Source organism: Somniosus microcephalus, unplaced genomic scaffold, assembly GCF_052327205.1.
Source record: "Somniosus microcephalus isolate GS21.2 unplaced genomic scaffold, FLI_Smic_1.0 unresolved_chr2, whole genome shotgun sequence".
Classification (NCBI taxonomy): Eukaryota; Metazoa; Chordata; class Chondrichthyes; order Squaliformes; family Somniosidae; genus Somniosus; species Somniosus microcephalus.
The window spans coordinates 47,841,108-47,854,762 of record NW_028225180.1 but is presented as its reverse complement, the minus strand read 5'-3'; the positions used below and the strand labels follow the sequence as shown (position 1 = coordinate 47,854,762).

At 52.9% G+C, this 13,655-nt stretch overlaps 1 protein-coding gene across 2 annotated transcripts in view; it reads left to right on the top strand.

Moving 5' to 3' along the window:
• Window positions 1-13,655, top strand: part of LOC147092602 (ribonuclease inhibitor-like) — a 640,499-nt gene that overhangs the window by 299,096 nt on the left and 327,748 nt on the right. The window contains exon 4 of one of the 2 annotated variants that reach the window (XM_085975964.1): window positions 5,832-5,838. The exons of the other annotated variant lie outside the window; for it this stretch is intronic. Within the exon in view, the coding sequence (XP_085832090.1) occupies window positions 5,832-5,838 (7 nt within the window). The remainder of the gene's footprint in view (window positions 1-5,831; window positions 5,839-13,655) is intronic. 2 annotated transcript variants of the gene reach the window in all.

Here is a 13,655-nt window from a genome sequence, read left to right as displayed (position 1 = left end):
GATTGAGCTGAAGTGCTCTTGCTCCCTCTGAACTTTCTCCCCAGTCCATCTCCAGGACCAGTGTTTCTGAGTCAATGAGAAACTCTCTGACCTTTCTCCCCGGTCCACCTCCAGGATAAGTGTGTATCTGAGTCAATGGGACTCTCTCTGACCTTTCATCGCGGTCCATCTCCAGGACCAGTGTGTGTCTGAGTCAATGGGACTCTCTCTGACCTTTCTGCCCGATCCACCTCCAGGACCAGTGTGTATCTGAGTCATTGGGACTCTCTCTGACCTTTCTCCCCAGTCCATCCCCAGGACCAGTGTTTCTGAGTCAATGAGAAACTCTCTGACCTTTCTCCCCGGTCCACCTGCAGGACCAGTATGTATCTGAGTCAATGGGCCTCTCTCTGACTATTCTCCCCAGTCCATCTGCAGGACCAGTGTGAATCTGAGTCAATGGGACTCTGACCTTTCATCCCGGTCCATCTCCAGGACCAGTGTGTATCTGAGTCAATGGGACTCTCTCTCACCTTTCTCCCCGGTCCATCTGTGCAACGAGACCTGGGTGTCCTTGTGCACCAGTCGCTGATGGTAAGCATGCAGGTGCAGCAGGCGGTTAAGAAGGCAAATGTTATGTTGGCCTTCATAGCGAGAGGGTTTGAGTACAGGATGTCTTGCTGCAGTTGTACAGGGCCATGGTGAGACCACACCTTGAGTATTGTGTGCAGTTTTGGTTGCCTTATCTGAGGAAGGATGTTCTTGCCATGGAGTGTGTGCAGCGAAGATTCGCCAGACTGATACCTGGGATGGCAGGAATGACGTCTGAGGAGAGATTTGGTCGATTGGGCTTATACTCGCTGGAGTTTAGAAGAATGAGAGGGGATCTCATTGAAACTTATAAAACTCTAACAGGACTAGACAGACTAGATGCAGGAAGGATGTTCCCGATGGCGGGGAAGTCCAAAACCAGGGGTCACAGTCTAAAGATAAGGGGTAAGCCATTTAGGACAGAGATGAGGAGCAATTTCTTCACCCAGAAAGTGGTGAACCTGTGGAATTTTCTACTACAGTAGGCAGTTGAGGCCAAGTCATTAAAGTACATCATCCCTGGTATCATTCTGGTAAACCACCTCTGTACCCTCTCCATGGCCTTGGCATCCTTCCTAATGTGCAGTGCCCAGAATTCTACACAATACGCCTGCCCAACCAGTGAATTGTTTGTGTGTTGAATGCCCAACTTACAAAGCAAAATCTCCCACGCACTCTCTTAAAAGTCTCATCACCTTATACCGCCACTTTCAAAGATTGCTGAATACTCAATCCCAGATCCCTCTGCTATTGTACCCCCTCAAAATATGAGAATCAAGTCTGTTCACACTGATCCGCATTAAATAGCATCTGCCATGTGTCTGCCCATTCCACAAGAGTGTCTGTGCCTTTCAACAGTCTGCTACTGTGCTGCTCAGCATTTACAAGAGTCAAACATTGTATTGTAGGAGTCTACGTACTCCTAGCAAAAAATACTGAACTCGGAGAGGTTCAACAGAAAAGGGTTAATTGTTGAGGCTGCATGCTGAACACAAAATGGAGTCAGAGACTACACAAAGTACAACTCTCTTTCATCAGTGCACAGCTTCGTCTGCCCCTCCCCCGCTCTGGGCTTAACTATGTTGCAGATCGAGTTTCTTAAAGGTGTGATCCTTCTTAAAGGCATGACGCCTGATTTATATTCTATGGACCGGAAAGTGGATTGCGTCTGTTCTGTGATCGGTACGCCACACAGCTCCGCCCAGAATCCGCTAGTAGGGAGTGTATGAACCGGCGTGGTGGCTTGATGGCACGGCCGGAATGGCTCTTGGCGGTTGGTGTCAGGAGCGGGGCAGTCTGACACGTCGGGCTCTTAGGTGGTCTGTCCCATGGTGGGGGTTGGCCCACTTGAACGGGTTCATCGGGTTCTAGGTGCGCCAGCTTGAGCCGGTCGACCGACACCTTGTCAGTTCTGCCACCCACTTCGAGGAGGAAGAACTTGTTCCCCGTCTGGAGTACCTTGTAGGGTCCATCGTATGGGGGCCGTAGAGGTCCTCGGTGGGCGTCATGGTGCACGAAAACAAATTTGGCCATGTGCAAGCTAGGTGGTACGCGGGTTGCTGGTTCGCTGTGCCAGCCGGTGGGTACCGGAGCGAACTGTTGTGCTCGGTTGGCGAAAGCGCGGCGTTGCTGGTCAGCCGACCAGGGGGTCGTGGCGGTGGGCAGGAACACTCCAGGTGCACGCAGCAGCTGGCCATACACAAGTTCCGCCGCTGAGGCTTGCAGGTCTTCCTTGACCGCAGAGCGTAGGCCGACTAGCACCCACGGGAGGCGGTCGATCCAAGCCTCGTCCTCGAGGCTGGCACGGAGGAACGCCTTCATGGACCTGTGGAATCGCTCGCAAAGATCGTTGGTTTGGGTGTGGTAAGCCATGGTGTGGTGAACGGCCACCTCGAGGTTTCGGGTGATGGCGGCCCACAGATCAGAGGTGAACTGCGGGCCTCTATCCGACGTCATTTCGGAGGGGACGCCGAACTGAACGACCCAGGTACCGATGAACGCCCTCGCGATGTCGGCGGTGGTGGTGGACGTCAGTGGAATGGCCTCGGGCCAGCTGGTGGTACGGTCCTCGATTGTCAACAGCTGCGTGTGACCTTGTGATGGCGGCAGGGGGCCGAGGAGGTCGATGTGGATGTGGTCAAACCTTCTTTCTGGCAAGGTGAACTCCTCGAGTGGGGCTTTGACGTGTTGGTGGATTTTGGCACGCTGGCAAGCTATGCAGGATCTGGCCCAGATGCGCACATCTTTGCGCAGGCCGTGCCAGACAAATCAGTTGGCCACCAGTCTAATGGACGCGCGGGTGCCGGGGTGTGAGAGGCCGTGGACGATGTCGAGCACCCGTTTTCGCCAGGATGCCGGGACTACGGGTCGGGGTTGCGCCAAGGAGGTGTCGCATTTGACTGTGACGGCGGACGGGCCGCAGGCGACGTTGGTCAGTCACAGCCCTGGGAGGGTTGTGGGTGCGGAGAGCAGATCGGGGTCGGTGCATTGCTCTGCTGCCAGTTGAGCAAAATCCACTGCCAGGTGGGCGCCGTGCACGGTGGGGTGGTATAGGCAGTTGTCCACCGTGTTGTCTCGACCGGAGTCGTGCCGGATGTCCGTGGTGAATTCGGACACCGCGGCGAGCTGGCGTTGTTGCCTGGCTGACCACGAGTCTGCAGATTTCGCCATCGCGAATGTCAGGTGTTTGTGGTCGACAAACGCGGTGAAGGGGCGGCCCTCCAGAGGAAATCTAAAATGGCGGACTGCCAGGTACAGTGCGAGGAGCTCGCGGTCAAAGGCGCTGTATTTGGCCTCCGGGGGGCGCAGTTAGCGGCTAAAAAAGGCCAGCGGTTGCCAGGCCCCGTCGATCAACTGTTCGTACACGGCGCCGACCGCGTGGTCGGAGGCGTCCGTGGTAAGGGCCACCCTGGCGTTGGGCTTTGGGTGAGCGAGCATGGTGGCGTCGGCGAGCGCATTTTTGGTTGAGTCGAAAGCGGTCAACATGTCCGCTGACCACTCGATCGCCATTCTGTCTTTCTTACACTGGAGGGCTTCATATAGAAACATAGAAACATAGAAGATAGGAGCAGGAGTAGGCCATTCGGCCCTTCGAGCCTGCTCCGCCATTCAATGAGATCATGGCTGATCATCCAAATTCAGTACCCGGTCCCTGCCTTCTCCCCATATCCCTTGATCCCTTTAGCCTTGAGAAATATATCCAACTCTTTCTTGAATATACTTAATGAGCTGGCCTCCACCGCCCTCTGTGGCAAAGAATTCTACAGGTTCACCACTCTCTGGGTGAAGAAATTCCTCCTCATTTCAGTCCTAAATGGCTTACCCCTTATCCTTAGACTATGACCCCTGGTTCTGGACTCCCCGGCCATCAGAAACATCCTTCCTGCATCTAGTCTGTCCAGGCGTGACATAATTTTATAGGTTTCGATGAGATCCCCTCTCAATCTTCTAAACTCCAGTGAGTATAAACCCAATCGACACAATCTCTCCTCATACGTCATTCCTGCCATCCCAGGTATCAGCCTGGTGAATCTTCGCTGCACTCCTTCCATGGCAAGAATGTCCTTCCTCAGGTAAGGCGAGCAAAACTGCACACAATACTCAAGGTGTGGTCTCACCAACCCTGTACAACTGCAGCAAGCCATCCTTGTTCTTGTACTCGAACCCTCTTGCTACGAAGGCCAACATACCATTTGCCTTCTTAACCGCCTGCTGCACCTGCATGCTTACCTTCAGTGACTGGTGTACAAGAACACCGAGGTCTCTTTGCACTTCCCCTTCTCCCAATCTATTGCCATTCAAGTAATAATCTGCCTTCCTGTTTTTGCCACCAAAGTGGATAACCTCACATTTATCCACATTATAGTGCATTTGCCATGTTTCTGCCCAATCACCCAACCTGTCCAAATCGTGCTGAAGTTTCACGACATCCTCCTCACAGCATACCCTCCCACCCAGCTTTGTGTCACCTGCAAATTTGGAGATATTACATCCAATTCCCTCGTCCAGATCATTAATATATATTGTGAACAGCTGGCATCCTTGCACCGATCCTTGCGGTACCCCACTAGTCACTGCCTGCCACTTGGAAAACGACCCGTTTATTCCAACTCTTTGCTTTCTGTCCGCCAACCAGTTCTCTATCCAAGTCAATACCTTGCCCCCAGTCCCATGTGCCTTAATTTTGCATGCTAATCTCTTATGCGGGACCTTATCGAAAGCCTTCTGAAAGTCCAAATACACCACCTCCACTGGTTCTCCCTTATCTATTTTACCAGTTACATCCTCAAAAATTCCAGTAGATTAGTCAAGCATGATTTACCTTTTGTAAATCCATGTTGACTTTGTCCGATCCTGTCACTGCTTTCCAAGTGCTCTGCTATTACATCTTTTATAATGGACTCTAGCATTTTCCCCACTACCGATGTCAAGCTTACCGGTCTATAATTCCCCGCCTTTTCTCTACCACCTTTTTTGAATAGTGGGGTAACATTAGCTACCCGCCAATCTATGGGTACCGTTCCAGAGTCTATCGAGTTCTGGAAGATGACCAGCAATACATCTACTATTTCTAGGGCCACTTCCTTAATACCCTGGAATGTAAATTATCAGGCTGTGGGGATTTATTGGCCTTCAGTCCCATCAATTTTCCTAACACCATTTCACTACAATACTGATATCTATCAGTTCCACCCTTTCATCAGACCCTATGTTCCCCGGCATCTCTGGGAGGTTATTTGTGTCCTCCTTTGTGAAGACAGAACCAAAATATGTATTTACTTGGTATGCCTTTTCTTTGTTCCCCATTATAAATACCCCCGATTCTGACTGCAAGGCACCTATGCTTGACTTAACCAATCTTTTTCTCTTCACATATCTATAAAGCTTTTACAGTCAGTTTTTATATTCTCTGCAAGCTTACTCTCATATTCTATTTTCCCTTTCTTAATTAATCCCTTTGTCCTCCTTTGTTGAATCCTAAACTGCTCCCAATCCTCAGGATTATTGCTTTTTCTGGCCAATTTATACGCCCTCTCCTTGGACCTTATGCTATCCCTAATTTCCCTTGTTAGCCACGGTTGGGTCACCTTTTTTGTTTTATTTTTATGCCAAACTGGGATGAACAAATTCTGTAGTTCATCCATTCGGCCTTTGAATGTTTGCCATTGCCTAGCCACCGTCAACGCTTTGAGTGCCATTCCTCAGTCAATCCTCCCCAACTCGCTCCTCAGACCATCATAGTTTCCTTTATTTAAATTGAGGACCTTAGTCTCCGAGTCAACTACTTCATTCTCCATCTTAATGAAGAATTCGATCATATTATGATCGCTCCGACCCAAGGGGCCTCGTACAACAAGATTGCTAATTAATCCTTTCTCGTTACATAATACCCAGTCTAAGATGGCCTGATCTCTGGTTGGTTCCTCGACATATTGGTCCAGGAAACCATCCCGTAAACACTCCAGGAATTCCTCCTCCACAGTATTGTTACTCATTTGGTTGGCCCAATCAACATGTAGATTAAAGTCACCCATGATGGCTTCTGTGCCCTTATTGCATGCTTCTTTAATTTCTCTTTTAATGCTATCCCCAACCTCTGCCTTACTGTTTGGAGGTCTATAAACCACTCCCACTAATATTTTTTTCCCCTTAGTATTTCTCAATTCTACCCATACAGATTCCACCTCATCAGAGCTAATATCCTTCATTACAATTGTGTTAATCCCTTCTTTAACCAGTAATGCTACCCCACCTCCCTTTCCTTTTTACCTATCTTTCCTGAATATCGAATACCCCTGGATGTTGGGTTCCCAGTCCTGGCCTTCCTTGAGCCACGTTTCCGTAATCCCAACCAAATCATATTTGTTTACTTCTATTTGCGCAGCCAATTCATCCACCTTATTACAAATGCTCCTCGCATTAAGACACAAAGCCTTCAGGCTTGTTTTTTTAACGCTGTTAGACCTATTAGAATTATTATTTACTGTGGCCATGTTTGATTTAAACCGTGTATTTCTCTGACTGCCACTTTTGTTTTTCTCCTTCCTATCTTTTGCTTTTATCCTTGTTTCCCTTTCCTCTGTCTCCCTGCTCAGGATCCCAACCCCCTGCCATTTTAGTTTAAACCCTCCCCCACAGCACTAGGAAACACTCCCCCTACGACATTGGTTCCAGCCCTGCCCAGGTGCAAACGGTCCGGTTTGAACTGGTCCCACCTCCCCCAGAACCGGTTCCAATATCTCAGGAACTTGAATCCCTCCCCCTGGCACCATTCCTCTAGCCACGTATTCATCTGAAGTATCCTTCTCTTTCTACTCTGACTAGCACGTGGCGCTGGTAGCAATTCTGAGATTACTACCTTTGAGGTCCTGTTTTTTAATTTATCTCCTAACTCCCTATACTCCGCTTTTAGGACCTCATCCCGCTTTTTACCTATATCGTTGGTGCCTATATGCACCACGACAACTGGCTGTTCACCCTCCCCTTCCAAGATGTTCTGGAGGCACTCGGAGACATCCTTGACCCTTGCACCAGGGAAGCAACACACCATCCTGGAGTCTCAATTGCGGCCGCAGAAATGCCTATCTATTCCCCTTACAATTGAATCCCCTATTACTATAGCCCTACCCCTCTTTTTCCTCCCATTCTGTGCAGCAGAGCCACCCCTGGTGCCAGGAAGTTGGCTGCTGCTGCCTTCCTCTTATAAGCCATCCCCCCAACAGTGCTCAAAGTGGTGTATCTGTTGGAGTGGGGGATGGCCACAGGGGACCCCTGCATTATCTGCCTGCGCCTAGTACTCTGCCTGTTGGTCACCCATTCACTTTCTTCCTGTCCAACATCTACCTGCGGTGTGTCCAACTCCGTAAAAGTGCTATTAACGATGTCCTGAGCATCGTGAATGCTCCAGTATGCATCCAATCGCAGCTCCAGTGCCGCAATGCGGTCTGTCAGTAGCTGCAGCTGGATGCACTTCCTGCACATGTAGTTGTCAGGGACACAGGAAGTGTCCCTGATTTCCCACATATTGCAGGAGGAGCAGATCACGGGGCCTGGCTGTCCTGCCATGACTTACCCTTTAATAAATTGAATTTAAATTAAATCAATCGATCCCACTAATTACACTACAGTTAACTGGTTTACCAACAGTCCCTGCTACACCAGAGAGACCTTAGAAACTATAAACCAGAGTTAAAGTTTAAAAAAACGAGAAATACTCACCAACCAAATACTCACCAATTGCATGAGGGAGGCCACTCTGAGAATGAAGCAGTTGTAAATTTGATCATCCCCAAGAACTCCTGGAGGCCATTGATGGTGGTAGGCCGGGGGGAACTGCTGGACGGCTTGCAACTTTGATGGCAGGGGAATGGCTCTGTCCTGCGTGATGTAGTGGCCAAGCAATTCGATCCTGCTGAGGTCGAATTGGCACTTGGCTGCGCTGGTAATGAGCCCGTGCTCACTGAGCCACTGGAACAGGGTGCGGAGGTGCTCGATGTGTTCCTGCTTGGAGGAACTAGCTACCAGGATGTCATCCAGGTCGACAAAGAGGAACTTCAGGTCCCGGAGGACCAAGTCCATGAGCCGCTGGAAGGCCTGGGCCGCATTTTTGAGGCCGAAGGGCATTCGGAGGAACTCGATTAGCTCGAAAAGGGTGATTATGGCCGTCTTGGGAACATCCGTGGGGTGGATTGGCACCTGATGGTAACCGCGCACAAGGTCGACTTTGGAGAAGACTGAGCGGCCGGCCAGTCTAGCCGAGACGTCTTGAAAGTGCGGTATGGGGTACTGATCTGGCGTGGTGTCATTGTTTAGGCACCGGTAGTCCCCGCAGGGGCGCCATCCCCCGTCGGGTTTGGTGACGATGTGGAGTGGGGCTGTTGGAGCGGCGGATGATGCCGAGCTGTTCCATTGTGGTGAACTCGGCCCGTGCGATCTCCAGCTTGGCCGGGAGCAGCCTGCGGGTGTGGGCATACACCGGTGGGCCTGTGGTGGGGAAGAAGTGTTCTACCCCATGCTTAGCAACCATTGCGGAGAAGTTCGGGTTGCTGAGGGCTGGGAACTCAGCCAGGAGTGCTGAGTAGTCATCCTTTGAGCGGGCGCGGCACCGCCATGCCATTTCGGTGGGTTGGGGGGGCCATGGCGCCCGGGACAGGTGACATGGTGTTCATGTCCACGAGGTGGCGCCGAGGCATGTCGACCAACAGGCCGTGGGTGCACAGGAAATCCGCACCAAGGAGCGGGGAGAGCACCTTGGCGGTGATAAACTCCCACTGGTAGCGGCGGCCTGCGAGGTCGATGGTGACGGTGCAGGTGCCATACGTCTGGATGTCGGTGCCATTGGCGGCAGCCAGCGCAGGGCCGTGGCCGCCTCGCTGGACATCGCGGGCTGATGCGGGGATGATGCTACGCTGCGCGCCCGTGTCGCATAGGAAATGGCATCCGGAGGCGCTGTCCGTAATGTACAGCAGTGTGCCTGCTTGCCCCATGGCCATCGTGTACGCCGGTGTGGGGGCGGTTGGAAACGTGCAGGGTTGGCTGCAGCGGCGTGCCCGTGCGCCGAACCGGGTATGGAAGTAGCAGTAGCCCTGGGTCGGAGGGCTTGGGGGACGTGGTGGCCTGGGGGGCCCCGTGGCCGAGCTGCGTGGCCGCGCGATAGAGGGTGGAGCATGCGCCGATGCTGCAGAGGCCAGGTCGGGGGTGATGGCGTGGTTGTAGCTGGCGGACAGGAGCTTATCGGCTTCGTTGGCCAGGGCCTCGAGGTCCATGAGGCTGGACGCCATGATCGCCGGGTGGATGCTGGGACGTAGTTGGCGGATAAAGAGCATGCAGAAGAGGGAGCTGGGTGGTTTCTTGTCGGTCAGAGCAAGCATGTGTGAGAGCAAGTCTGATGGCGTGGAGTCATCGAGGCCCGGGAGGTCGAGGAGGTGGCAGTTGCGCATGAATTGGGAGGCTGTGAATTTTTTAATGAGCTTGAGATGTGCGTACTTGCCTTCCTCCGGAGGGTTTTGTAGTGTTGGCCAGACTTTCGTGATTGTGGAGCTGCCCAGGGAGGCGAGGAGGTAGTCGTACAGCATTGCATTGGCGGTGATGCAGCGGAGTCGGAACTGCGATTCGGCTTGAAGGAACCAGGCGGTGGCCAGGTTCTCCCAGAACTCTGGCAGCTTCACAGAAACTGCGTTTGTGTCAGCCATGGTTAAGCTTAGGAGTCGTCCTGAGCGTCGGGGTCACCAATGTAGGAGTCTACGTACTCCTAGCAAAAAATACTGAACTCGGAGAGGTTCAACAGAAAAGGTTTAATTGTTGAGGCTGCATGCTGAACACAAAATGGTGTCAGAGACTGCACAAAGTATAACTCTCTTTCCTCAGTGCACAGCTTCGACTGACCCTCCACCGCTCTGGGCTTAACTATGTTGCAGATCGAATTTCTTAAAGGTGTGCTCCTTCTTAAAGACATGACGCCTGCTTTATAGTCTACAGAACGGAAAGCGGATTGTGTCCGTTCTGTGATCGGTACGCCACAGTATTATCAGCAAACCTCGAAGGTCCACTCCCTATACCAAGTCCCGGTTGTACGAAAGGCTGATATTTAGAGATATTTAGTAGATGAGAATCATATATGTATAACTTCAAGTGTAGCCATTGACCAAATAATATTACACATAATTACTCCTGGGTAACAAAAAAGCTAAGACTTGTTCAAAATGTAGCTGCACAGTCAAAAGCAGTTTTGACTGCATTTTGATAACAAACAGCCACAGACTGCGAGTGAAGGTTAAATTGCTAAAAAAAAGCATATTATGGTGCTAAGTATAACTTAGAATTCGCTTAACAAAACTAATTGCAACGATATTTAAAAAATAATTTTTATAAGGACATAAATTGAGAGAGATCATGGAAGTTAAGGTATTTACCTGGTTGATTAAAGTGAGATAGTTTGGATACCTCAAGACTAGTGAAACAGTGCTGATATGTGCCCTTGGTATAGAAAGGCCTTGTACCAGGGAAGCTAGAAATGAAAGAGATAAAGTAAATTCTAATGGGGTGAAAAACTATAAACAAGATAACAGTTAACATGGCAAAGTTGGTGGAAAAGTACTGGAAAGGCGGGATGCTACCTTAGTCTGAGTGACAATGGTATTTTGACCATTAGAACCAATTATAAATGGTGATTTTGTTAAAGACCATATATGGACACTGGCCAAATGAACTGTTGATAAGAAAAGGGTTAAAACCGCGATACTCAAAGAACAACTTCACACAGATGTACTGCGAGGACAATGGAACAGACTTAAGATGATGTCATCTGTTTCCGAGAGGTTCCAGAGACCTAGAGCTGCGAGCTGCTCCTTAAAACTATCACCTAATATTAAGTATATTACGCTGTATCTATCTATATCTATATCTATATATATAAACAGATCGATCTGTCTGTCTGTCTGTCTGTCTGTCTGTCTGTCCTTCGGTGTGTGTCTGTCTGGCTATGCACTCGAAAGTTATAGAGCGTACCTACACGTGCGTTACATCAAAAGAAAGCTTACGATTCCAAAACGGTCGTAAGCGTATTTATGTTTTGGCCGGACAAAAAGTGCGCCCACGGTATCCAAAAAACGTTCAAAATTCTGCTCATTAGCATCTCATTATCCGCTCATTAGCGATAGTGACGTCGAGGTCGACCAATCGTACGCCGGGTTCCTGGCGCCTGCGGGCGGGCTCTCCTAAAGTCGAGTGACGGGACAATTGACCAATCCTACGCTTCGGTGAACTGACGGTCGACCAATCGGTGCGTGTGTGGGCGGGGCTTATCATTCTGCACCGAGGTGAGTCGCCACCATCTTGATTCCAAACATTTCATTGCTTTTTCCCGCTTTGTGCGTCTTTAAAAAAAATGCTGCTTTTAAAACACATATTGTTTTTAAAAAAAGTTAATTACTTTCTAAATCTTTTATCGAATCTTATTAATTTTCCTACCTTTCCCCGTTTTTCCAGGTAGGCTTCAAAGCCTCGGCCTCTCCTCCGCACCCACGCCCAAGCTAGGCACCTCCCAGCCCCGGTCAACAAGCGGCCCCCGATCGCCGCCATCTTTGTGAAGGCTGGAGGGGCGGGCTTCAGCCGAGTGCCGCTACCGCCGCCCTCTTAGCAAAGGCTGGTGCGGCGGTGGCGGCACAGAGCTCCGCAGAGCAGGTGCGCGGCGGCGTCTAACACTCCCCCCACAGTCTGTCTCTCTCTCTCTTCCCGCGCCTCCTGAATGCTTGGGGGAAGAGGCCCGGGGCACCGTGGCCGCTTTCGGAGACTTCAACTCTGTGACAGGTGAGGAGGGTCTATGTTCATGTTGGGCAGTGGGCGGGTTCCCCGGGTGCTGATCCCTGGCGGTGTGGGTGTGGGGCCAGAGCCCGGCTCTTACCTTGCCCCGGAGAGCGTGCAGATGGCGGGGCCTGGAGTAGCAAATTTTGGCACCGGCGCCAAGATGATTTGCATACAGAGCCTGAGCGGCCGTCGAGCTCGCAGACAAAAAACGGCAGAAAAACTGAGAGCGGCAGAGGGGAACAGACGTCAGAGAGACGGAGAGGACAGGGAGAGGGAGAGGGAGGGGGCAGGGAGAGAGATGCTGGGGGAGAGAGAGGGGATGGGGTGGGGGGAGAGAGAGAGGGTGATGTGGGGGAGAGAGAGAGTTTGGGGTGGGGGAGAGAGAGAGGGTGGGGTGGGGGGAGAGAGAGAGGGCGGGGGGAGAGAGAGAGGGTGGGGGCGGGGGAGAGAGAGAGGGTGGGGTGGGGGGTAGAGACAGAGGGTGGGGTGGGGGAGAGAGAGAGGGTGGGGTGGGGGGTGAGAGGGAGGGAAGGGGAGAGAGAGAGGGTGGGGTGGGGGGGAGAGAGAGATGGTGGGATGGGGGAGAGAGAGAGGGAGGGGTGGGGAGAGAGAGAGAGGGTGGGGTGGGGGAGAGAGAGAGGGTTGGGTGGGGGGGAGAGAGAGGGGGTGGGGTGGGGGGAGAGAGAGGGTGGGGTGGGGGGTGACGGTGGGGTGGGGGAGAGAAAGAGGGTGGGGTGGGGAGAGAGAGAGGGTGGGGTGGGGGGAGAGAGAGAGGGTGGGGTGGGGGGAGAGAGAGAGGGTGGGTGGGGGGGAGAGAGAGGGTGGGTGGTTGGAGAGAGAGAGGGTGGGGGGTGGAGAGAGAGAAGGTGGGGGGGTGGAGAGAGAGGGTGGGGGAAGGGGAGCGAGAGGGTGGGGGGAGGGGAGCCAGAGGGTGGGGGGAGGGGAGAGAGAGAGGGTGGGGAGGGAGAGAGAGTGGGTGGGGGAGGGGAGAGAGAGAGAGGCTGGGGGAGGGAGAGAGAGAGAGGCTGGGGGAGGGGAGAGAGAGAGGCTGGGGGGAGGGGAGAGAGAGAGGGTGGGGGAGGGAGAGAGAGAGGGTGGGGGAGGGGATAGAGGGTGGGGGGGAGAGATAGAGGCTGGGGGGAGGAGAGAGAGAGAGAGCCCGGGGGAGGGGAGAGAGAGAGGGTGGGGGGAGGGGACAGAGGGTGGGGGGAGAGAGAGAGGCTGGGGAGGGGAGAGAGAGAGGCTGGGGGGAGGGGAGAGAGAGAGGGTGGGGGGAGGGTGAGAGGGAGTGGGTGAGGGGAGGGGAGAGAGAGGTTGGGGGGAGGAGGGAGAGAGAGAGGATGGGGAGGGGAGAGAGAGAGAGCGTGGTGGGAGGGGAGAGTGAGAGGCTGGGGGAGGGAGAGAGAGAGGCTGGGGGGAGGGGAGAGAGAGGGTGGGGGAGGGGAGCGAGAGGGTGGGGGAGGGGAGAGAGAGCGAGGGTGGGGGGAGGGGAGAGAGAGAGAGAGTAGGGAGGGGAGAGAGAGGGTGGGGAGGGAGGGGGAGTGAGAGAGAGGGTGGGGGAATGGAGAGAGAGAGAGGGTGGGGTGAGGGGACAGAGAGAGGGTGGTGGAGGGGACAGAGAGAGGGTGGGGTTTGGGGAGAGAGAGAGAGGCGGGGAGGGAGAGAGAGCGAGGGTGGGGAGGGGAGAGAGAGAGAGGGTGGGGAGGGTAGAGAGCGAGAGGGTGGTGGCAGGGGAGAGAGAGAGGGTGGGGGGAGTGGAGATAGAGGGTGGGGGGAGGGGA